We start from the raw sequence: 24,626 nt of genomic DNA on the forward strand, positions 1-24,626 counted from the left end.
AAAAACCAATCTCCATTTGTTGTTAATATAAATTAACATTGTAAACAAGTTTACAGGAGAATTATTTAAAGTATTTACAAAAGAACAAATTGGTTTTCAGCACCTTAAGGCATTTTAGAAAATTTTATTAACATGCAGACCATTAATATGCTAATTACAAACCTTTCTTTTTTGTTCATTATGTAAATTCCCCTAAGATTAAAATAAGGTACAATTATTTATTAAGCAACTATTGGATCAGTGGTTCTCAACCTGGAGGACATTTAGAATCCCCTAAATGCTTTTGGAAAATAGTGTGAATGGTCCACTCAATGAAGATTTCCTAATATAATTTTTCTGTGTAAAGTTCCACAAAATTATTTTTAAAGGTTCTCAGTTTATTTTAAGCTGCTTCCAGGATTGAGGGTCCTATGTTTTGTCTGAATAGAAAGCTGTCATCAAATAAACTCTCTGTGCTTGAAGCACGCAGTATAGACTATTTACAATTTTTGGCTAGTGATGAGAATGATTGTGTCTATTACTAATAAAACCATGAAGGTGATTATTGTGATTTGATTATTTGATTAAAGTTTAGTGTGAATTCACATATCTACCAGAATAAGTAAACTATCTAACATATTTAATAACATTTACTAGTTGCGTCAGTGGATGCTCTGGTGACATAATGTGCTACATGCTGACCTTCTAATCGTAACGTAAGCAGGTCAAATTCACCGTCTATTGTATTTGAGAAAAAAGAGGTTTTCTGCTGTTACAAAGATTTCAGCACCTGGAGCACACGGGGATAATCCCATTCCATCTTAGAGGGTCACTCAGAGTCAGTACTGACTCAGTGACAGTAACTGAATTGCACCATTTCCTTTGCTTTTGTACCATTTGTGAAAATGTTTTTTCCGTAGCACATTAGAGTCATTGCAATTCAGTGAATTGGCATTTAAATATAACGTGGGGATAAAATAAAAGTGCAATCTAATTATATTTTATATCCTGTTTTCTGTTTTTATTTCTTCTCAGTTTGGTAATGTTGATATTTCAGAACCTGCTAGTTATTATCTGAATAAGAAAAAAAGAGTTTTGGATCCCAGATTGTTTTTGTCATTGGCCTTTTTTTTTACTTGTCCTTAAAAAAAGGTAAAGTTGCCTAAGAAAAGCATGATTTGAAAGAGTTTTGGAATTGGGTTATATTTTGGGAATCTTTGAAATATGTGTACTTTTATTTTAAAATTTACCGTAGTTATTTATAGGAACCTCCTTTCAGGCAAACCTTAGACTACTAAGCACAAGATCAGTGGTTCGAACCCACCAGCTTCTCCTTGCAGGAAAGCTGAGATGATCTGAGTGCTGCTCCTCAGCCAGACATAGGATCACCAGGAGTCCAAACCCACATGACAGACGGACGTGGTAGGCATGATCAGTTGCAAATTCAATCCTAGTTTTAAAGACACATTAACTAAGAAAGTAGTGTTTTTATTGGATACATCTCATGTGTTTCCAATGGAATATAATAACTTTAAGTTTAAGGGTGACTTAGTGAAGTGGAATGGCACAGTGGCTGCAACATTGAGTGCAAACACAACAACACTTGTGAGGAAGGATGGCCGAAAAAGTGTTGCTGTTGTGTATAGGGTCAATATGAATTGGAACTGAATTGATGCCTCCTGATAATAAATACTTTTAGTGTTATGCATTTGTATGTATACATTGCAAAGTTGTATTTCAGTCTGGTGATAGCTGTGATGAATAAAGAAGGAAAGGAAGAAAGGTATCCAGGTACCAGAGTTCCTCATGAAGACTTCTACTGTTTTCCTGTGGGGGTGAGATCAGGGTGCTAGAGGAGAGGAGGGAGTGAGGATTGGAGCTGAAATGGGAACGGAGCAGTGCATGTGTCGCACACTTATGAGGGAGTAGCTGACGCACACATAGAACCTCCAAAGTATTTATCAGCATGAGCTCTGGACAATTATTTCTTCACTCTGAGTCTCCAGATGCTCATCTCTCTCATACTATTTACCAACCCCTTTGAAGTAGGTGTGAGCCGCCCAGAGCTGGACCAAGTTGGAGTCTAAAGATTCACAATGGAATGTCTACCAAGGACATCTGGGAAATGCAGCACAGCGAGTGGAGAAAGTGCACGGCTCCATTTTCCTTCGTTTGAACCTGACTTAGTGACGGAATTACCCTTTTGGGGCATTTAGCAGTCACTCATGGCCTTGCTCTGCATGTCCCTAAATCATTTGGACCTATCCTTTTAGGAGAAGGAAGTCTGTAATCTGAAATTAAAAAGTATAGATTTTGCAGGTTTCATGCATTATTTGACAATTTCACATTGTCTGTCTTGGCCCTGTTAGAATCTGCTATGCTCCCCTCAAGACAGTCTTTCTGATATATTGCATGTTTCTTTGGTTACTTTCATTATTAGAGTTATTATTTCCATTGTATACTGTCTCCATCAGGGATTACTGACAACCCTACAGTCCTGGGATCACCACTTGTAACTTTGCCCTGTAGATGATTAAGGGAAAAGCTGACCCCACCAAGCCTACCCAGATAAAGTGTAATGAGGTGTACTCTACTTTCATAGATACTCTGCTAGAGAGTGAAGAACTTACCACATTGCTGAACGGCTGTGAGAGAACACGAAAAAAGAACCTAAATTTAGGTCAAGACCCACAGTAGAGTTAGAACCCTCACTGTAAACTGCAGCGATCTATCAACCAAGTGCTTTAGAATCTATATACATATTCCTAATATGTGTATAACTTCCAATATGTGTTTCAATACCCAACTCCCAGGGTCTCTGCTTACAAAGGACATTTTAAAAAAATAAAAGAACCTAGAATGTCCTATTCCTTATTTTTTTTTTTGATGGGTGAGGGGGGCAGTGAATAACAATAAAAGTTAACAATGGGAAGATAAAAAGTAAAAATGCTAAAGGGAAGTATATCATACCCAAGTGTGTCTACAAAGTCCTAGCCACACTGAAGGCATTAGAAAAGAAATATAAAGTCCTTTCTCTAGAAACGGACAGCATACCTAGAGCGGAAATATCTCCACACACCGAGGCTGTCCTGGACACTTCGCCACCCAGTGACAAGACATTTGGAAGCTACTGAAGACACTCAACTACAACAACATGCACTTGTGAAATTGTGACCCAGGGATACATGAGAATAATTGATTCCCTCACATTACGGTGTTAGTGAATAACCTTAGAAGTTATTATGAACATGGACTTCCAGGAGAGTAAACAATGGAAGTCCCGGCAGAATGCACCTGAGAAGGGAGGATAGCTCCATTTTGTCTCACGTGTTGCCACAAAGGACCAATCCCTGGAACGGGACATAATGCTGGGTAAAATAATGGATCAGTGAAGAAAAGGAAAACTCTCAACCAAATGGATTGACCCAGAAAATTCAACAATGGATGCAAACAAAACAATCGTGGGGATGGTACAGAACTGCACAGTGTTTTGTTCTGGGGCCCACACTATTGTTAGATTTCGACTTGTTTGTTCTGATTTGTAGGGACACGATGTACAGCAAAATAACACACTGCTTGGTCCTAAGCCATCCTCTCAATTTTTGAAATGATTGAGTCCATCGTTGCAACTGCTATGTCAGTGTATATCATCAAACACTGCCTTCTTTGTCACTGCCCTTCCACGTTGCGAAACATGCTGTTCTTCTCCAGGGACCAGTCTCTGCTGATAACATATCCTAGGAATGTGAGACAAATCTCCCATTTCTTGCCTCTGAGGAACAATCTGTCACTGTTTTTTAAAAAAAAGAGATTTGTTTGTTCTCCTGATAATCCGTGGTAATTTCAGTATTCTTTCACACCGGTATATAGGGGTTCTATAGTTTGGATCTGACTTGATAACACTCACACATAACTGCCAAAGAGCTTTGGTACTGTATATTAATTTGATTGCATATATACATGTCAGATCTTGTAGGGAAGATATTGAATGGTGCTAGAAGCAACAAGAGAATGTGGAAAGAAAACCCAGAGTCACCGCACAAAAGAATTAGTCAGCAGTCTATCATTTCAGAAGGTAGCATATGAACCAGGACTAATGGAGCTGCACAGGTATGCATAAGCTAGAAACAAGGATCCAGGAATATGGAATATTCACTGAAATGTTCAGTAAGCTGAAGAAACATTGGATCTATGTCAGTACATTTGGAAAACCGCTACCTGGCCAACTGACTGGAAGATATCCATATTTGTGCCCTTTCCAAATAAAGGTGATCCGAAAGAATGCTCAACCTATAGAATGATATCATTGATATCACACTGTGGTAGTTACATAACTTTGCATGAACTTGAAGATATATAAAAGTATAGGGTTGGTATCTAACCTGTCATTCAGGTCACAACCTAATAGTGTCCCCTTGAGGACATGGTCTTCCCATAAGTAGGGCTCCAGGAACCTCCTCTTCTCTCTCCCTTTACCTTCTTGCTTGCTGAGTCTCAAAGATGCCAGAGCCCAGCCATGCTTCCACTGACCCTGGATCCATGAGAGTTTGCACCCACCAGCCAGTTATCTTTTTCTGTGTCATTGCATGTGGCTACATGAGTCTGAAGAGGGCCTTGTAGACTAGTGTTTGACTTATGGACTTGTTTTGGACTAGTCCGGGATGTTTTTTAATATATAATTACTTCTTGATATAAAATTATTTTGTACACACAGAAGAGTGTCACTGTATTTGTTTCTCTAGTCAACCCAGCCTAACACACACACACACACACACACTACACACGTAAAATTTTGCTTAAGATCTTCCAATAATATTTGTAGCAGTACATTGACAGGGAACTGTCAGAAGTTCAGGCGAAATTCAAAGAAGGATGTTGGACAAGAAATATCACGGCTGAGGTCAGATGGATCTGGGCTGAAAGCAGAGAATACCAGAAAGTTGTTTACTTGTATTTTATTGACTATGCAGAGGCATTTGACTGTGTGGACCATAATAAACTATGGATAACCTTGACAAGAGTTCAAATTTCAGAACACTTCATTGTGCTTGTTCTGAATTTGTACATGCATCAAGAGGCAGTTGTGCGAACAGAACAAGGTAATACTACATGGTTTAAAATTAGGAAGGGTTTGTGTGGGGGCTGTATCCTCTCCAAACATGTTCAATTCATCAGAGTGACTGGATTATATGAAGAAGAGTGTGGCATCAGGATTGGAGGAAGGCTTATTAATAATCTGTGATGCACAAACGATACAACCGTGATTGTTGAAAGTGAAGAGGAATTCAAGCACTTACTGAAGACAATCAAGAATTATAGTTTTCAGTGTGGATTACAACTCAATGTAAGAAACACCAAAGCCTCACAACCAGACCACTCGATAACATCATGATAAATGAAAAAATGATGTTATCATTGATGTTGTCTTGCTTGGACACACAATCAATGCTCTCTGATAGCAGAAGTCAAGAGATCAAAGGACAAATTGCATTTGATATATCTGCTGCACAAGAACTCTGTAGCGTTTCGATGAGCAGTTATGTTCCTGAGAGGACTAAGGTGTGCCCGACCCAAGACATGGTATTCTTCATTGCATCATATGCTTGTGAAAATTGGACGTTTAATAAGGAGGCCTGTTGAAAAAGCACTGCATTTGAATGGTGGTGCTGGAGCGGAATATCGAAAGTACTATGGACTGCTAAAAGAATAAACCAATCTGTGTTTAAAGGTCAGAGAGCTCCTTAGAGGCAAGGATGTCAACAGGCTATCTGACAGCTTTCGGACATATTGTCAGGAGAGACCAGCCCCAGAAGAAGCACACCACGCTTGGAAAAGTGGAAGCTTGCTGCCATCTGTCAGTGTTGATGCATAATGGCCCCTGTGGGTTTGTGAGAGTGTGATTCTTTAAGGGAATAGAAAGCCCAGTCCTGCTCAGCTGCTGGTGGTTTCAAACTACAAACCATGCGGATCACAGCCCAATGAATGACCACCACAGGGCTTTGGGTGGTCAAGTGGAGGGGCAGTGAAACAGAGGCAGACCTTCATGAAATAGGTGGACGCAGTGGCTGTCATTGGACTCAGGCATAGGAACAATTGTGAGGATGATAAGAGCAGGCAGTGCTTCATTCTGTGATGGTGCACAGGGTCGCTCTGAGAGCCAAGTTGATGGCATCTAAGCAAAACAAGGTATAATGTCGTCATACATTGTGTGTGGATGGTGAGGGATGTTGCTCTAAACTGTTAGATTTAACTTCCATGTGTAGCGTTGAATAATTTTACGCCTCTGTTGTGGCAGAAAGATGGGAAATGAATGACAGAATTGGCCACCTGTTATATTTTGATTTTTATTACTTTCTAGTTTTTGCAAATGATTTCTCCAGGTTTAGCCTGACTTCCTCAGGAAATGAAATGCAAATTGTAGAAACCTAAAAGAGAATTAAGACATAGATGCAAATATTTTGTATTAGCATATAAATAGGAACTGTAATAATAATCGATGCTGATAGCATTAATTAAAAGCACAAAATTTACCCAGATTTTTCTGGTAAACATTTGTTTCACCTCAATATTATGTTTAGGATTTTTATACTAATAAATTGTGTACAGTATGTTCTAATAAGTACTGTAACTGAAATTGTTAAGTTCTGTGCTGATTTAAGAGTAAACATGAGATAAGCACCTCAAAAAACCTGAAACCTCGAAAACTAATACTTCCCACAATGTTAATTAATGTAATCCAACAATAAAGTAGTGTCTAGTTCTGTCTGATCCCTATCTTTCTATTTCTCCATTTTTACATATTGCTATCATTTCATTTATTTGCACATATTTAATTGCCATGTTGTTTAATATAACTTCTTTATTTCCATTGCTTAATAGACTCCATAAATTTATATTTGTTTCCTGAAAAATGTTTTATTGACCATTAAATTTCTGTAAATTCTATGACCATTATAAATCCAATTAATCAGCCTCATGCAAATGATTTGCACCTTATTATAATATAAGTTAAAAAGTTTTAAAGTATTGAGAGTGATCCTAGAGTACTACAGCAGACTTAATGTGTGTTATCAATATCATGTTTCAGAATAGTTCTAGGAGATATAGTTTCTATTATTACCTCATTTGCTTCCGTTAATAATTTGCTCCAATTATAACACTAAGCCATAAGAAGTCCATTTCCCTGAGTAGATTTAATTTTAGATATGACAAGAGCGACTACCGCAAATTTCATGTCTTACTTTTTAGCCATACCATTGTGATATTTTATCACAGTGTGTTAGGTCTTGCCAATTGTTTCTGAAGAAATGGTGCTATCTTCAGTGCCATTTGCTATGGGCAGCAACACTACTCTCACGCTGTTTCCTCCGCTTTGAATTTTGTTATTTTTATTGACATGATGAAACTATACACTTTTTCAGTTTATTATTTTACAAGTTAAATGAAAATATTTTCACATTCAGACTTTCTAACTAAAGCCCTCTTCCTGCCTTCCTCTCACTCAACTGTTGAGATTTAGTGCTTTTCTTATCTGCTTATATGAGCTCTTGTTTAAGAATTTAAGTCATCATTTATCCACAGCCTGCTGCCCAGCTTCTCTGATCTGATATCATTGAGAGGTTCTACCCTGGAGCTCTAAGGCCTTTGCCTCCATAGGAGGGAGGTTATCTTACTAACATTGACACTCTTCATACATATATTGATCAACTCTGTGTAAGGCCCCCGTTAATGTACTTTCATTTGAATATTCCTTGGGTCTGAAAAGTTCCCATTATATTTTAATCTTCTGAAAGACAAATAGAAAATTCTTGTTAAAACACAAGCAGTTTTTTTTTTTTATTATTGGAAACCTAACAGACTAAACTACTAGAAAGGTGGATAATAACGATCTGTATGCAGTGCTTACAGACACCCAGGTGCTAAAGACTGAGGGGGAGATGCAGATGCACCCTGTGTTGAGCTATAGCTTACACACATTAGATTGGCTGCTATTTCTAGCACACTTTGGGTTCTGTTACCAAATTATCCCCAAGGATTGGAAGCATTTAAACTTATATGTCTCTGTTTATTGATTAGGGTAAGCACATATTTTTTATACCATCTGGTGTTGTGGTATAGCTGTGACAGCAATCTTAGTGTTTATTTTAAAAGAGCTATTTGTGAGCCTCCAATTTTACTTCACCTGTTCCTGGGACAGGAAGTTCAGATTGTCTTCCCCTAGTGGCATAGATGTGCATGGCGTGTTCTGATCTCTAAACCCTACAAATATGTATTTTTAATTTCATTGGCCTTCCTGCATAAATTGGTCTGAGTATAACTAGTTATTTAATTATAGTATAAATTGAAATACTTAGTTGATTGATATTATAGGATCACTAGAAAATCAATAATTTTCTGTTAAATTAGAATTTATTTTATCAAGTGTACATATGGTATCAGAAAAACATCGAGCTCATAAATGTTTTCACCAAAAGTTATATGATTGGATCCATTGTTATCCATTACTATTACAGCTGCTGAGACACAAATGCCATTTTGAACCAATTTCAAGAAAGAAATGAAATATCTAACTAAAATGGTCCATTAGGAAAAAACATAAGTGGTTTGTTTTAGATGGCTTTGTGTTTCATGCCTATACTTTATTGAAATTATAAATTAGATTTGTGCTATTAGGGGTCCCAGTGGAATACTGGTTACGTGATGGGTGGCATTCTGCAAGGTCAGCAATTCAAAACCACCAGTTTCCCAGCAGGAACAAGACGGGGCTTTCTACTCCCCTACAGACTGACACAATTATGGAAACCGGCAGAGGCAGCTCTACCCTGTGCGAGAAGGTCACTGTCAATCTGAACTGACTGCATGGCAGTGAGCTGGAGGGTTTTGGGGGGTTTTTTTGGTTAGTTTGATTTTTCAGGTTAAATTAACTTTTCCTCTATTTTAACTTATGGATTTTGGTGTTATACAGAAGTGCATGTATGTGTGTATGTGTACATTAATTCCTAAGACAGAACTTATTAATATTTTAAATGTTATTATTTTTAGAATCATTGGTAGGTTTATTAATATTTTAGCACTGAACAAATGTTAAACAAATCCTTTAGGTACTAGCCAATTTTAGTGCAATCATTGCCTTCCTAAACACAATTCTACTTGGGTTTAGTAACTCTACAAACTATTTTAAATTGAAGGAAGTTTAAATTTATTAGGGAAGAGTACCTTTCCTCTTTCTCACTGAAAACACAATTGGGTAGGCTCATCTGTAATCAGTGTTGTTGCATGCCACTTAAATCAGCCCCATGCCAGGGCTGCCTCATGCACAACAGGTTCAGAAAACTGGTATCGATAGCACTTTCATCAGCTGATTTTTGGAAAAAGGTCTCCAGGACCTTTCTCACTCAATAATCAATAATTACTCATTGTGCTAAAATAGTGCTGTTTGAAATTAATGCATGTATGCAAACTTTATACTTGGGCAGTTATCACTAAATCTAGATAATTTTATCAATAATACCAATTACAATAACAAGCACTGACTACCTAGTTGTGTCATCAATGTGTTTAAAACTATGAAGGAAAAAAAAGGTCAAAGTAATCCCTCATCTCAAGAAATTATCAGTCTGTAATAGTGGATGGTTAAAATTCCCATAAAGAGTCAGATAGTAAATGTTCTAAGCTTTGGCGACCATACGTGCTCAGTTCTGGCAGGATGAAGACAGTAAGCAATGATGGTAGCAAACTTCTGACTCAAGGCAACCCTGTTGAATCATGTAGAACTTTCCCATTGAGTTTTCTGTGCTGTAATCTTTATTGGAGAAGACAATTGGGGCTTTTCTTTCATGAAGTAGCTGCTGCAGATCTTGCAATAAATGGCCACTAGCTTACATATTGTATCACCAAAATTTCATAACCACATAGAATCTTTTGAATATAACTATATTTACAAAAGTAAGTAATATGGTTGGCAGCATTTGACCCACATGTGTAGTTTGTCTATCAATAGTCTAAGTGCTGAAATAAGATCATAAGAAAGTTAAAAGATGTAAAATTCCAAGTAATAGTTTAAGACAATAATAAATTAAGTTGATGAGAAAGAAATTAAAAGTTGACAAAATATTGTACAGATGCTTTAACTATTTTGAAATATTTAATATCATGATTATACTGTAAATTAATAGCTTATATTTCTAGAGAGAATAATTATTTAGGATTCCATTTTAAGGGACACCCCAAACCTCAAGTATTTGCAAGTGCAAAACATTAAAATATCAGGTTTCAAGAAAATATAATTAACCATTGATTACTTTTTTGGAAAATGTTCATTAAAATTTAATTTGAGAATAGAGGTCTTTTTATCATTTTAAAATTTATTTGAATTGCTATTTTTTATTAAAGTCGTTTTGATGTAGAGTATATACTAATTTAAGTACATAATAGGAGATTTTGAAAAATCCCTGGGCATGTTGGTATTTGATATCATCAAGGAACTCATTCCACAATGCTCTTGAAATCACTATAAATGTTATTCATAAAATTATACTTGATAGTGAATATTTTGAAACACCATGTCATGTACCTATTGTATTCTGCCATCAGTTTGCATGGTTTCTATCAATAAAGTGATTTTTATTAAATTGTTTTACTTTAATATTCTGAATATTTTTAATGAATATTTAGAAACTTTAACAGGATCTTGAAATACCCAGAAGTGCATGCATTATAAGTGGTTTGCTCCTTTTTAAATATAGCAATAGCTTTGCAAATATATATTTAAGAGTACAGTTTTAAAATCTAATAATTTAAATTAATAGCAGAATTGATTGAAGACTATAGTGAAGCATACCATGTTTAGTAGACTATGAGAAATAATACCACTGGCATAAGAAATCAATAACTGAGCAAGACTACAGCCTCCCTCCTAATTCTGTAGGCCATATGCAATATATATGTTTCAAGGACTACTCAGAATGTCTTCCAATGATAATTGTGTAGAGATTACTGATAAAAGATATATTTAAATGGGCTTACTTTTTAATTGATGACTTATCTATATTAATTAATTTAATTGATTGGCCTAATCTATTTGCTATTGAGTAATCATTTTAAGTAAACAGTTCTGTATTTAAATCCATGAAATGCTTATTAATTTGAAAGGCATTGCGGAATCTCTGTATCATATGCGTTTAGTGACTCTTGTTACTGCAAAGCAATACAGGCAGCTAACTACGTTCAGTGTGGTTATGCTATCTTGTGGGAGTGGGATCTCATCCTTATCTCGGGCTTTCTTGTTTGCTTTTCAGTTGCTGCGAATGTGGCTGTGGGAGGGCTTCTTCCCTGTGCGCTGTTGCCCATCCAAGCCTAATATGGTTAGTGGTCCCCACCCACTTTCACACCAATGTAATGTGCCACCTATATGTATGATTGTCAGCATTCCTTTTCTTTTTCCATTCGTGTACGTTTGAACAGTCAGTACACTGCTTGCACTTTATCAGTTTGACGAGGAGAATGAAATCGGTTCCTGAAGCTGAATCACACCTGATTTCCCAGTGGATTATTTCAAATAAAATGTTATAGTAAATCATTCAAATGTTCATACTTCTCTACAAGTTCTTGGGAGAGGTTCTGATTCTAGGTAGGGAGTTTTAAGATTAGTATCAGTTCTATATTTAACATGCCATGGTTTTTGTTGTTCCATTAAGTTAAAATGTATCATACATGAAAGTAGAATCCACTCTGTCAAAGACAAATCACCGTTCATACCCTGGTCCTGGAACCCTGGAATGACCATCACAGAAATAGGATCTTTTACTGCCATAATAATTTTGGATATATAAGGCATTGAAAAACAAAACCTCATTTAATCTTAAATGTTTTGCATATTACCAAGCTTGAGATGTTTCAGATATTTGAATAGTTTGTTTGGCTATTGTTCAGATAGTTGTTTCAGATATTGTTCCTACTTTAGTGCCAATGCAGTAAAAATTAGCACATCTTTGAAGATCAGAGTACAAATGGGATATTCTTAATTATTTACAAATCAAATGCCAAACATATATCTGGCTTAGGCTGGAGCAGAAATCCAGAAAAATCTATGTGCATAGTTGGGGGGGACTCATAAGTAAATATCAGCTGCCTCATAAAACTGATATGCTCCAGATAATTTATTTTCTAAGTTAAAAGAATTAAAGTCCTATATTAGTTTAATTTCTCATTTATTGTCAACATTTGCCAAGATTAAAATTCTGAGATTCATTATACATAACTACAGGATTTTCTCAGAGTATTTTTACACTTTAATCATATTTTTTGTATGAGTAAATTGTTTTGGTTAAAAAAATTCATGAATGAAGGTATACATATATGCACATGTAACAAGTGGTAGCATGGGTGTTAAAGATTTTCTTAAAGCAAGAGAAGCAAGCACAAGTTTATATAATTCAGAGATTTTTTTCTTAATCACTTGAAATTTATATATTTATAAAGCAAGTTAATTTTTATAATAAATGTGATGCAAAGTTTTAAACTTATTTAATATATATAATTTAGCGATCATGAGTCTTCAGTGAAAAACACAATAGGTAATGAAATCTGGCAATGGGTAAAGTAGAACCTTACCAAGTGGCTTTGTCCTGTCATTTTTTATGGTATAAAAAAACCTAAAGAATGGTTTTTGAATTATGTATCATACTTCAATCTCAAGTGTAATTTTCTGAGAGAAATTAATATTGAAACCCAATAGAAAGAATTTAAATCTTGGGGAAGAAGCAGATTGGCTGTCATGCCTTTTTGGATTTAATCACAGGATACCTCGGTGAGAGTATGATAATTTATTAACACTTTACTTAGACAGCATTGACATAAACCAACTTTTGCTGCATTGAAATTATTTGATTTCCAAAAAAGGTATGTTCTATTTTACTTATGGCTACAATGGTTTTTTAAAAGATGCTACTAGGGGAACAAAGCAGGAAAATGGAAAAACTATTCATATTTCCCAAAGAACATACCAAGAAGTCTCTGATAACAGAACCTTGCAAAAAGTTTACATAAACCTTTTTTTAAAAATCATCTTAGAAAATGAGATAGCAATGAATGTGGTCTTCATTTGCGCATATAAAGTTCTGTGTGTGGGGGGGTGTGTGTGAAAAAAATCATGATTTAGCCAAGAACGTGTTTACATATGCAGTAAAATTACTACCATTCTTCATGGAAATATTTATATAAGAGTGGATGTTTTATTATTTTTTAAATGCATTCTCATTTTAAAATTAAATTTAAAACCTTGGTTGTTTTTATGTAAATTAGGTAGTAAGAGAGAATGTTTTCTAAAATATACTGGGTGGAATGAAAGCTTAAAATGATTCATAACCATATTTTCCGAAGTTCCATTTTTTAACTTAAGTAACTATTAGGCTTCAAATAAAGATAGAATTTGCTTAGATTAAAGCACTGTGGAGAAAATTACCTTAGATCATGGATATGAAAAACTGAACATGAGTATTTCCTAGTAGAATGATTAAAATACTAAGAAATATGAACTTTGCTAGTTTTTACTACATTCTCAATGATTGTATAAATAGTTTATGAACACTCAATCAATTTGTGAAGATACAGTTGCAATGACAGAGAAGGAATTTAGACATTTTAAAATCTTAAAATTTTCCAGTATTCATTTCATGAAAGCATAATCATAAACAAATATGATATTGTTATAATAAAAATATGCAATCACTTTGCCCATAGTAAACACACTTTTTAAAAGGTGTTTTCAAATGGTTTGTGGTATCTAAGAATATAAAGATCATATCTGAAGATGATTGATCTAGCTCCTTGGTTCTGTGATTCAACTATTTTATGGTTCTGCAAAACTGATTTTTTAATCTGTTAGTTTTACAACCAGGAAATCATGCGCCAACATGTTTCAAATATGTAGTGTTGCATTTACAAGATGAAATCAGTTATTACATATTTCTATCTTTGCCTCAAATTATTTTTTTAACTATAGTTGCTTACTTTTTAGTGACATTCCAGCACACATATTTAATGATACCCCAGCTATTCATTCTGTTTTCACTGAAATTTTCCCAGGAAAATAACCTGTGTCTTTAATATTTCTAAATGAAACTTGCCTACATGGTTCACACCTATCCCCAAAACTAATCATATATATCTTGACATCAGTATCTGCCTTGAGATGTTAACCATTTTATGAAATACAAACGCACATGACATACACAATAACTGTGTCCCAAAGTAGTCTCTCTGCATTAAATAAATTCACACATTTATCAACTATTTTCTTCATTTCTTCACTTTCATGATTTTCGTAATATTTTCTACTTCTTTGGAGGGATTCTATTGACAAGAAAAACATTAAGTAATGTGAAAATAGAGATGTGAAATGCTTATGCTAGTTGGTTATTTACCTATTTTGTTATCTCTAAAAATCAATAATATTTTTAATGTTTTTTAAAAATATTTAATGATTGATGTTCTTGTTTGTTTTGCTTTGTAGTGTATTTTAATCCAGGATATAAGAAATGAACTCCAGTTTCTCTTACATTATAAGGATTAAAAACAAGCAAAATGGTTTTGGCCCATAGGACAATGTATTGCTCGCTAGAATATCTTTTATTTTTCTGTGTTAACTGCACATATCTGGTAATCGATTTAAGCAAATTTTCATTTTCACAAACACTTTAAATAGTTTATTTCATTTACCCTCATAGGATTTCTGCTATGAAAATATGTGAAATATGATTCCACTTTATAAAATTAGGAAAGCTTTAAGTCACAGAGAATAAACTACATTTTGTATTAATTCTAGACTAATTTTGTCTTTCTGAAAGGAAGATTAGAGTTGCAATTTATATGGAATATTCACTTTGAATCAGATCCTTACTATGTAAAATACAACTATGAACTGCTTCAAAGGATTATTTTTAATAAGTATGAACATTTAAATAATGGTAAATATTATATGTAAGTACACCGACTGAAAAGTTCAATAATATCCCACATGAAATTATTTTAAAAGAAATTCACTAAACTTACATTAAAATAAATTTGTTGAAAACAAGGAGACAATACTCATCTGCCACACTGTATAAGACGTTATATAAACTTGTAAATCACTTATTATTTAACACAATGCTGACATATCTCTGTACTCCATCAGAGATTTTGATGTTTTTTAAATTCTTCATTTTTTCCTGTAATTGCTAATTTTAGAGGACTTAAAAATTTACAAATGTATTTGTCCCCAAAAGTTTTGAAAGATACAATTATATGGATTTTTCTTGCCTTCAATAGTATGGATGCACAAAACGATACAAAAGAAAACAATAAGAAATGTCTTTACCAATTGAATTTAATCATATGGTTGTTAGTACTTTGGGCAGACTATAATAGGACAAACTGACCAAAATATGTCTCACTTTTTAAAAATATACTTCACAATTTTTTAGTAAATCATGACAGACTACTTGTCTGTCCATTTGTTGGATTGGAATGGCTTATGTGTTGCTGTTTGGGAAGTTATGTCACCTTTATTCCAAATACCAGCAGCGCTGTCCAAGGCGAACCAGTTTCAGAGCTAACAGACAAAGAACAGAGTGTGACGAAGGCCTTGGCAGGCTGTCCACTTCTGAGGAATTCAGCACTGAAAGCCTTATGACTAACAGCAGGACACGGTCAGACAGAGAAAACCACAAGAACAGCTGCCTAACATTGTCAGGTATAATGCCAGGAAAATGCGGCCCGAAACCAGAGGGCACTCAGAATATGACTGCGGAAGAGCTACCTTCTTAATGTAGCATCAACCGTAGTGACATGGATCAAGTAAACTTTGGGAACCTTCATTTGTGAATAGGTCCCCAATCAAAATGAGAAGGAGTTGGAGCAGTTTTTAATAATCAGAAGTTGGAATGTACACTGTATGAGCCTAGGAAAATTAGCAGTCACAAATAATGAAATAAAATGCAGAGACCAGCATCCTAGGCATTAGTGAACTGAAATGAACTGGTGTTGGCCACTTTTAATCAAAAAGCCATTTAGTGTACTACGCCAGGAATGATAAATTCAAGGGGAATGGTATTGCATTCATTGTCAGTAAAAGACACTTTACAGTTTATCTTGAAGTCCAGTACAGTCAGTAATAAAATAACATCTATGTATATTCAAGGAAATACAGTTAATACCAGTGCTATTAGAATTTAGGCACCCATACTGAAGCAAGTGAAGAAGGAAGCAAAGTGACTTTTACCAGCTTATCTGTCTGAAATTGACCAGACATGCAACCAAGGTACATGAGTAATTATTTATGAAGAGAACACAAAAGTTGGAAACAAAGAAGAAATTGTTGTTGGAAAATATGGTCTTGGTGCTAGAGCTGGAGCTCACAAGATGAACATTAGCAATGATGGAGTGCTAATTGCAAATAGGTTATTCAGCTCCTTTAACAGCAACTACACACATGAACTGTACACAGAAATCAAAGTGACTCTGTCTAGGGAAGAGCTATTAGGGAAATTCAATATCAGCCACCAGCGTGAGACCGGGATCTGATTCCATAAGGGCTAAATATGACTTTGACTACATCTGATGTGAATTTTGAGAAGATCTCAAAAACATATTTGATTCATTGAACAGTAATGACAAGAGGTCTGATGAGTTATGGGACGACATCAAGGACATCAAACCTGACAAAATCAAAATTACAAGAAAATACCAAAGTGGATGTCAGAAGAGACTCTGAAACTTGCCCTTGATCATAGACTAGCTAAAGCACATGGGAAGAAACAACAAAGAGAAAGAGATGGATAGAACATTGAAAATGTCAGCTCGAGAAGACTAAAAGTATCCCAAGAAAATGTGCTAAGCCATTGATTTAGGAAACCACAAAGGCAAAGTATGTGTGCATATGCCATTCGGGAAAATAAGAGGAAAAAACTCACATCTCAAAATGCAATATTGAAATATTCCCAGGATAAAACACTGAAAGATGCAAGAAGCCTCAAAAGAAAAATGGAAGCAACAAACAGAATTATTACTCTACCATAAAAGAGTCAGTCAATATTCAACCATTTCAACATGCAGAATATGAATAAAAACCTATGGTACCGAGGATAGATTTTCAAGCTGCAGTGAAGGCATTAGTGAGAATCAAGTCTCCTGGAATTAATGGAATACTAATAGATATGATTCCAAAAGCTAATAAGGCATTAGGCACACTTGCTCATCTATGCCAAGACATTTATAAAACAGTTTCCTGGTCAGTTGATGAGGATACATCTGTATTTGTTCCTCTTCCAAAGAAAAATTACCCAACAGAATGAGAAAATTATAAAACAATACCACTGATATCACATGCAAGTAAAATTTTGTGAAATATTGTTCAGCAGCAGTTGTAGTAGTACATTAACAAAGAGCTACTAGAAATTCAAGATGGATTAAGAAGATGATTTGGAACATGGACTATCTTTGCTGACATCAGATGGATCTTGCTTTAAAGCAAAGATTACAATAAAGATGCTTACTTGTATTTTATTGACTACAAAAATGCATCCAACAGTGGCTTAAAAAAAAACAACAACCAGTGGATAACATTGAGAAGAATAGAGATTACATAACACTTTATTGTGCTCATGCGCACCCTGTACATGAATCAAGAGCCAGTGTTTAGAACAAAACAAGGGAATACTTCATGGTTTCCGATCAGGAAAGCTATATAAAAGGGCTGCATCCTATCATCATACTTAGTCAATCACTATGCTGAGCCAGCAATCAGGGAAGCTGGATTATAAGAAGAAGAACACACCTAGTAATTGGAAGAAAGCTTATTAAGAACCTGTGATGTGCAGATGATACAGCCTAGTTTGCTGAATGTGAGGAGGTCTTGAAGCACTTGCTGATAAATAACAAAGGTTGCTGCCTTAATATGGATTACACAATGTAAAAAAACCCAAAATCCTCAAAACCAGACTGATAGGAAACATCATGCAAAATGGAGCAACAAATGCTCATAGAAGCAGCATTCCAGAAATCAAACAACATATTGCATTGAGCAGATTTGTTGCACAAGATTTCTATGAAGTGTTGAAGTGCAAGGATGTCACTGTGAGAACTAAAGAGCTCCTGACACACGCCATGGCATTATCAACTACCTCTTGTGCATGTGAATGTTGACTATTGAATAAGGAAGACTGTAGAAGAATCGATGTATTTGAGTTATGGCCAAGAATAGTGTAAGTACCGTGGACTGCCAAAAGAACAAATGTATCTTGGAAGAAGTATTTCAGAATACTCCTTAGAAAAGAGAGGGGCAAGCCTTTATCACTTAGTCTTTGAAAAGGTTACCAGCAGAGAACAGTCCTCGTAAGTGACAGCAACCTTGGTATAATAGAAGAGCAGCAAAAAGGAAGAAGGCCCTTGACAAGCCGCCCTTGACAGTGGCTGCAACAATGGGCTCGAACATAATTGTGAGGATGGTGCAGGACTGGGTGGTCTTTTGTTCTGTGTACATATGATCGCTATTAGTCGGAACTCGCTCCAAGGCACCTAGCAAAAGCATTACATAATGTGACAGCTGCAGTCTTTCTCTAGCGTACGTTTATAAGCAATTTAACGAACCTTCATTGTACAGCAGTTAAATGTTGGCTGGTTAACTAAAAATCGCTGGTTCATACCCACCAGTCACCTGCTGCTCTAGTGGAAAAAGATGGTCCGTCTGCTTTTGCAAAGATATACAGTCTGAGGAACCGTAAGACACAGTTCTCTTCTCTCTTACAGGTTCACTGTGAGTAGGAATAAGAAACTCAAAATCCCCACAATCTCGTATTATAAGTGAAGGAAAGTGAATGCAAATGTCAACGTCATGATAATAAGAAAGTGCCAAATCTCACAGCCTCCTGTACAGACCATTCAGTAACTTCCTTATTGCAGAATTTTGTCAAAACAAATCAAAGCTCAATTTATTGGCTGAATATATTAAAAACCTAATTCTTACCAGCCATTAACATAAGTCCCAATTCTTTATTTTATGAGGCTGTTAGCTGAAATTTTATTAAAATTGCCCTTGGTCATGTGTGGAAAATCGTGGCATGAATAAGACCATATATTTCCTTAAAGATGTAACAGATACATACACAGAAAGAGAGAGGTAGGTCAATGTGTTTTCAAAGGTAGTGAAATTGCAATTATATTTTTTTCATAAAAAGTGATAGTAACTATACTATGGGTTCTTACAGTTTGTCCCCTTTTGTAAATATTTTTAAAGTATTCCAAAATATTTTTTATCACACTTGATACTAGAGGAATCACACCAGAGCATCAATTTCTGAACTACCATGGCATAAACTTACACTTTTGAAAATATTAAATGTAAAAACGACTGCCTCCACTCTTGCACCCCCTCACTCACCGCCATTGAGTCAATGCTGACTCATTGCTACCTCCCTTGGATTGAAGAGACTATAATGTTTGCCGGAGTAGAAAGCCCAGTCTTTCTCCCTTGGAGCTCCTGATCATTGTGAACTTTGGATCATGAGAATTGCATGATTTACAATTAAGGTGAAAAAGCGTTCAGGGTTGCCATTCCATAAACTAAAGGAAGGGCGCACACGGGTTCTGTGGGATCTGCAGTTAAGCAGAACCTGAGACTTCTGCCAGTAGGCCATTCTACTTGTTTTTCCTCCTTGGCCTCCTTGAGTGATTCAGAGATCCTGTGCATTACTGAGCCGTTGACATGAGTGCTGGACATTTGTAAAGTTCAGTTTATTATTAAATCCTAAATTTACACCAAAGATCTAACTTATTTATTGTCAATTCCTTACATACAAACTTTTTTTGTTATTTTATGTATTATGGAAAGATTAAAGAGTGAAATTTAGCTATTAAATCTGGGCTAATGTTTTACAGATCAGCATTAATAAAATCAAAAGTGTGGTATGGAAAAAATGAATTAATTTCTACTATGTTATCCATATAGTCATTGTTATTGTTATATATTAAAAAGCTCTCATTACTATTTAAAATAAATAGATTAAATTAATGAATTTACATTATGTCCATATGTAATATGTTGTGCCTATTTTTATTATTAAAAAATAAAACCAAATTGTTTTCTAGAAGAAAATTAATAGATGTTTTCTGTAATACAAGCAATGCAAATTTGCAGTACAATAATTTCAAACGTTGTTAAAATTATGAAACAAATCAAAGTGAAGAAAATATCTTTTCAATTGGGAATATAGACAAATTTATATATTTGTATATTCAGATAAGGTTCTAAGAGACATATTTTATGGACAGAATGGCATATTTTTTTACTTTTTGTCTGATTGGTTAAAGTATGCATCTGGAGCCAGTACCGAGACGATATTGAATGAATAGGCCTCCTGCTACACCAGCTGCATTTTTACTTGATGCACCTCATTGAGGCTTGTTCTAATGATACTTTGGGGGCAGTTTCAAAACTTCATTTTATATGTTAATGTGACATGCAGCAGTATATGTTATGGAGCTCCAGAGATGACCATAGTCAAAAATAACTTCTTTCTATCACTCTCCTGACTCTCACCCTCAATAATAAAATGTTAACAGCTCCTCACCAAGGTATTCCCAAAACAATTTTTTAGATGAGATCCAAAGTTTTATTCCATTTTCATGTGAGAAATTTGCATGCAATTTAAATATCCATGAGGCTTATTTAATGATAAAGGCTATTTCAGGATACAACTTTAAAAATTTAATGTGTGTGTCTTTGTGTATTTTCTAACCTGGGTGATTTGAAGGTGGAATGGATGTTTGTTTTCTAATGTAAACTGGAAAATTTGTATTTTTTAGGTCTCTTTAGAATTTCTAAATTGATTTTTTTTTCTGAATGATATAGAGGAAATAAAACTCTGGAAGATTTTATACAATTAGGTTTAGGACATTGTTAAAAATTGCATCAGTAAATATTCCCTCTAGAGACACCTGTGTAATAAAGTAACATCTCGTGAAATTTTGTGCAATGAATCAAAATAACTTGAATTTTCACTTTAATATACCAAATGCCATTTTAGACTATTTTTATTTTTTCTATATTCACTGCTTCAGTGTGGTAAGCACTTCATGGTATCTTAATGAGTTCAGTCTGGAAAATAGATCTAAGTAAATTAATAATAAACTTTACTGGAATCACTACTGGACTTTTTAGCTAACCTAAAAAACATTATGTATTTAAACTATATTATTTTAAGTTCAATGAAAATTACTAACTATAGTTATTAATAAGTTGACAATTACTAAACATGAGAAAGAGAATAAAATATCATTTTGTCCCCTTCAAAGTGGAATATATTTATTTGTTTTTATTAATTATGCACAATTGTATACTAGAAAATGACATAAAATAAAATGAGTTTTCGTTTTAATACTAAAATGTACTGATAGTTTAAAAAAATGCAGTCTTTGTAATAAAAGAAATGTCCTCATTATTATATGTCTATTGAGAACATCACTTACAGTTTTCATTGAACTTTTAACTAAACATTTTATTAGTTTCAATCATGAGTATATTTTTCTAAAACAAAAATAAATTTTGTTATTAATAAATTCAATTTGTGCTAAAAGCTTTATAGGAAATTAAATTACTTTTTTAGAATTCTATTAGAAATAATTATGATATTTTCATTTTACTTGGTTGTTTTAATGTTTGATGGTTAATCAAATATGACATCAGATTGGATTCATTAGTGTGTCCATTCCCCAAACATGTGTCATGTGTAAACACAATCAACATACCATTTGTTCATTCCCCAATTCACTCATCAATGTCACAAATATTCCTTAGCCAACTCTGACCCAGGGACGAGGGCAATGTTGGACATTCTAGATAAATAATAGTTGCCATACAAAACAAAACAAATAACCAGTAGAAAGAAACAAAACACATACTCATATTATTAGACTGCATTGTCGAATGGGCATGAAACCATCGGAGATGTTCAGAAAGTTGGTTTCAGGGGGACAAAAATGATTATACTTAATTGTCAGATTCCAAAGAAAATCTGTTGGAACAAAATTTTAATAATTGCGAATTGTTGGAAAGAAAGTTGCTCGTGAACTGCCCAGAATTATCTTAGAGACTTGAGAATAAAGTTTTTTTAAAGGCGAATAAGAAGGTCTTTTGCTGAATTTTTGATTCCATTGTCATAAACTTATGGTTTACTGTAGCAGAAAATTGGAGATGATAGAGGAAATGTGAATTTGGAATATTCATTCTTGCATCGTTATTACTCTGTTGACTCATTGTGGCTATGAACTACATAGAATAGTTTCTTATTTATGAAAATTTACTACAGGCATGCCCACCACAACTTAAGAAAGTACTAACATACTATAGCGGTATTAGTTAGGAAGTATTTTTGATAATAGGCATGAAAAATAGCTAGTCTTTATTTGAGAAAGTGAAAAAGCCAATGAAAGGGAGGCAATCAACTTAAAGACACTTGAGTTGTGTCATTCTTGGTTGTTGGCAACTACTTTGTTGATCTAGACAATGGTGACCTTATTAATAGAAAAAGAAGGCAAAGTATGATTGAGAAAATCAAATGAAATATACTGATTTCCCTTTTAGATCCATTGAGTTTGAAATGACAGGGAAATATTCCTGTAAAAGAAATATACCAGCTATAAGATTATAGCTCAAAGAAATAAGACCAGAAATAAATAAATTTTAATTACTTGGAAAGAGATTTGTGGAATTCAAAGAAGAGAATTTCATTTAGAGATCCTATGAAATGCCTTTATATGAGCTTGTCCAGAAAGAAAAAATGTCAGAACAGGAGTAGTTAGGAATTTTAGTTCATTTTGACTGATTAGAAACTAAAATATGGACATTGGATTTATTATCAGAGAACCTTCTAAGAATAAATTGTTGCCAGTAATAGAATATGTGATTCAGATTTGTAATTTACTGAGGAGTTGGGGAAAATTGGTAAACTATTGTCTAAGAAGTGGATTTGAGGTATTACAGGTACTATGGATTGTGGTGAATGTGATCATGATCTGAATGGAAAATAATGTGAGCAAATCAGACTACAAAAGTGCACACAATATAGAATGTGGAAATCTACTGGACCATAGGAACAATTTGATTAATTTATCCATAAAAGATGCAGTGCAGAAGCTCTGAGAATATCCCACCCCCACCCCACCCCCCCAAAATAAATGGAAGGCATAAAAAAGGTTAGGCATATGATGTTCCATGAAGGAAAGTCAAAAATAGTTGGGAGGGCTTCTGATTTGTCAGTGAATTCTGAGCAGGATTGTGTCTTGATGGGCACACTCATTCAGGGTAATGGGCTTCATTCTAACTTACAGTAAGTGCTCGGTCATTTGATGAGTTTGAGAAATGTTAAGGGCTGCAATCCATCCCCTGGCACCGCTTTCAGACGTGGCTCATGTTAGTTTACTCTGTTCCAGGCGGTGTGGCTACAGCAAAGCTAAACAGGATCCAGAAGAGGAAAAGATGCATTTTCATAATGGGCACAGTAAGCAAATTATAAAAAATACAAACAAAATAGAAAAAGGTGTGAAGGATTATTTTTGCTTTGTTTTCTCTTTAGGCCAAGAGACTTGCAATAACAAACCAAAAATACAGTGTTTAAAATGCTTTGTTTTGTTTTTTACCTTCCTGCCCTTCGTATGTGCTTGGGGCACTGCACATTGGCCCTAGTGGTTTATGGTTTCATCAGTTTTAAATGCATACTTTTAATATGCTTATGAAAGAAAAATTTTACTTAATACAATAATATCTTAGAGTTTAAGCCAAATTTCCAAGCCAATTAGAATTCCTAGTAACAGAATTCGAACAAGAGAAATACAAGGCTAACTCCTCCCTAAAACAGTTCGAGTCTCAGAAACCCACAGAGGCAGTGACCACAATAGGCTCACTATGAGTCCGAATCTACTCAGGGCAGTGAGTGAGTAAGAGGAATTCAGCGAGTAGAAATGCATCATGAACTACCGACCACTATTTTGATTAAATAAAACCTTTCAGTTCTTTTGTCTTCCAGCATTGTACCAGGGAATTCCCTGAGCAGATCCTGATGCAGCAATCTTGGTTTAAATAACTTGAAACAGGGTACACTGTTAATGCAGAAAGTCATGTTTTCTTAATTAGCTAAAAACACAGTAGTGTGAAAGAATTATAATTGTGTTGTTTAAATATTCTCATTGTTCCATATATGATACTATTAAGAATTTCAATGAGATGAATTTTCAAGTAAATGAAAAGAGGAGTTGATTTTGCTTTTTCTACTTCATCTTTATCTATAAACCTAAAAATGATTAAAACTGAAACATGTTGAATCAATTTTCATGGTTTTAATATATGCATACCTATGTCATCTTAATTAGTAAACTGAAGGAACAATGACAAAGAGGACGACCTTCAACAAGATGGGTAGCTACAATGGCTCAATATAAAAACAATTGTGAGGATGTTTCAGGAACAGGAAGTATTTTGTTCTGTTCAGTACATAAGGTACTGATTGTCAGAAAAGACAAGATGGCACTAACAACAACAACATACACACACACTGTGAAGCATAGTACACACACACAAACACACACACACACTCATGAAGCATGATGAGAGTAAA

The 24,626-nt window shown here is 34.6% G+C and overlaps 1 protein-coding gene across 1 annotated transcript in view; it reads left to right on the forward strand.

The window, feature by feature from the left end:
* EPHA5 (EPH receptor A5) overlaps positions 1 to 24,626 on the forward strand; it is a 317,049-nt gene that overhangs the window by 236,977 nt on the left and 55,446 nt on the right. Inside the window, exons 6-7 of the mRNA XM_030888562.2 lie at positions 11,277 to 11,342; positions 23,446 to 23,513. Coding sequence (XP_030744422.1) covers positions 11,277 to 11,342; positions 23,446 to 23,513 — 134 coding nt within the window. The remainder of the gene's footprint in view (positions 1 to 11,276; positions 11,343 to 23,445; positions 23,514 to 24,626) is intronic.

This window comes from Echinops telfairi, unplaced genomic scaffold (assembly GCF_000313985.2).
Source record: "Echinops telfairi isolate 266 unplaced genomic scaffold, ASM31398v2 ScPeMD7_7468;HRSCAF=8506_0, whole genome shotgun sequence".
NCBI lineage: Eukaryota > Metazoa > Chordata > Mammalia > Afrosoricida > Tenrecidae > Echinops > Echinops telfairi.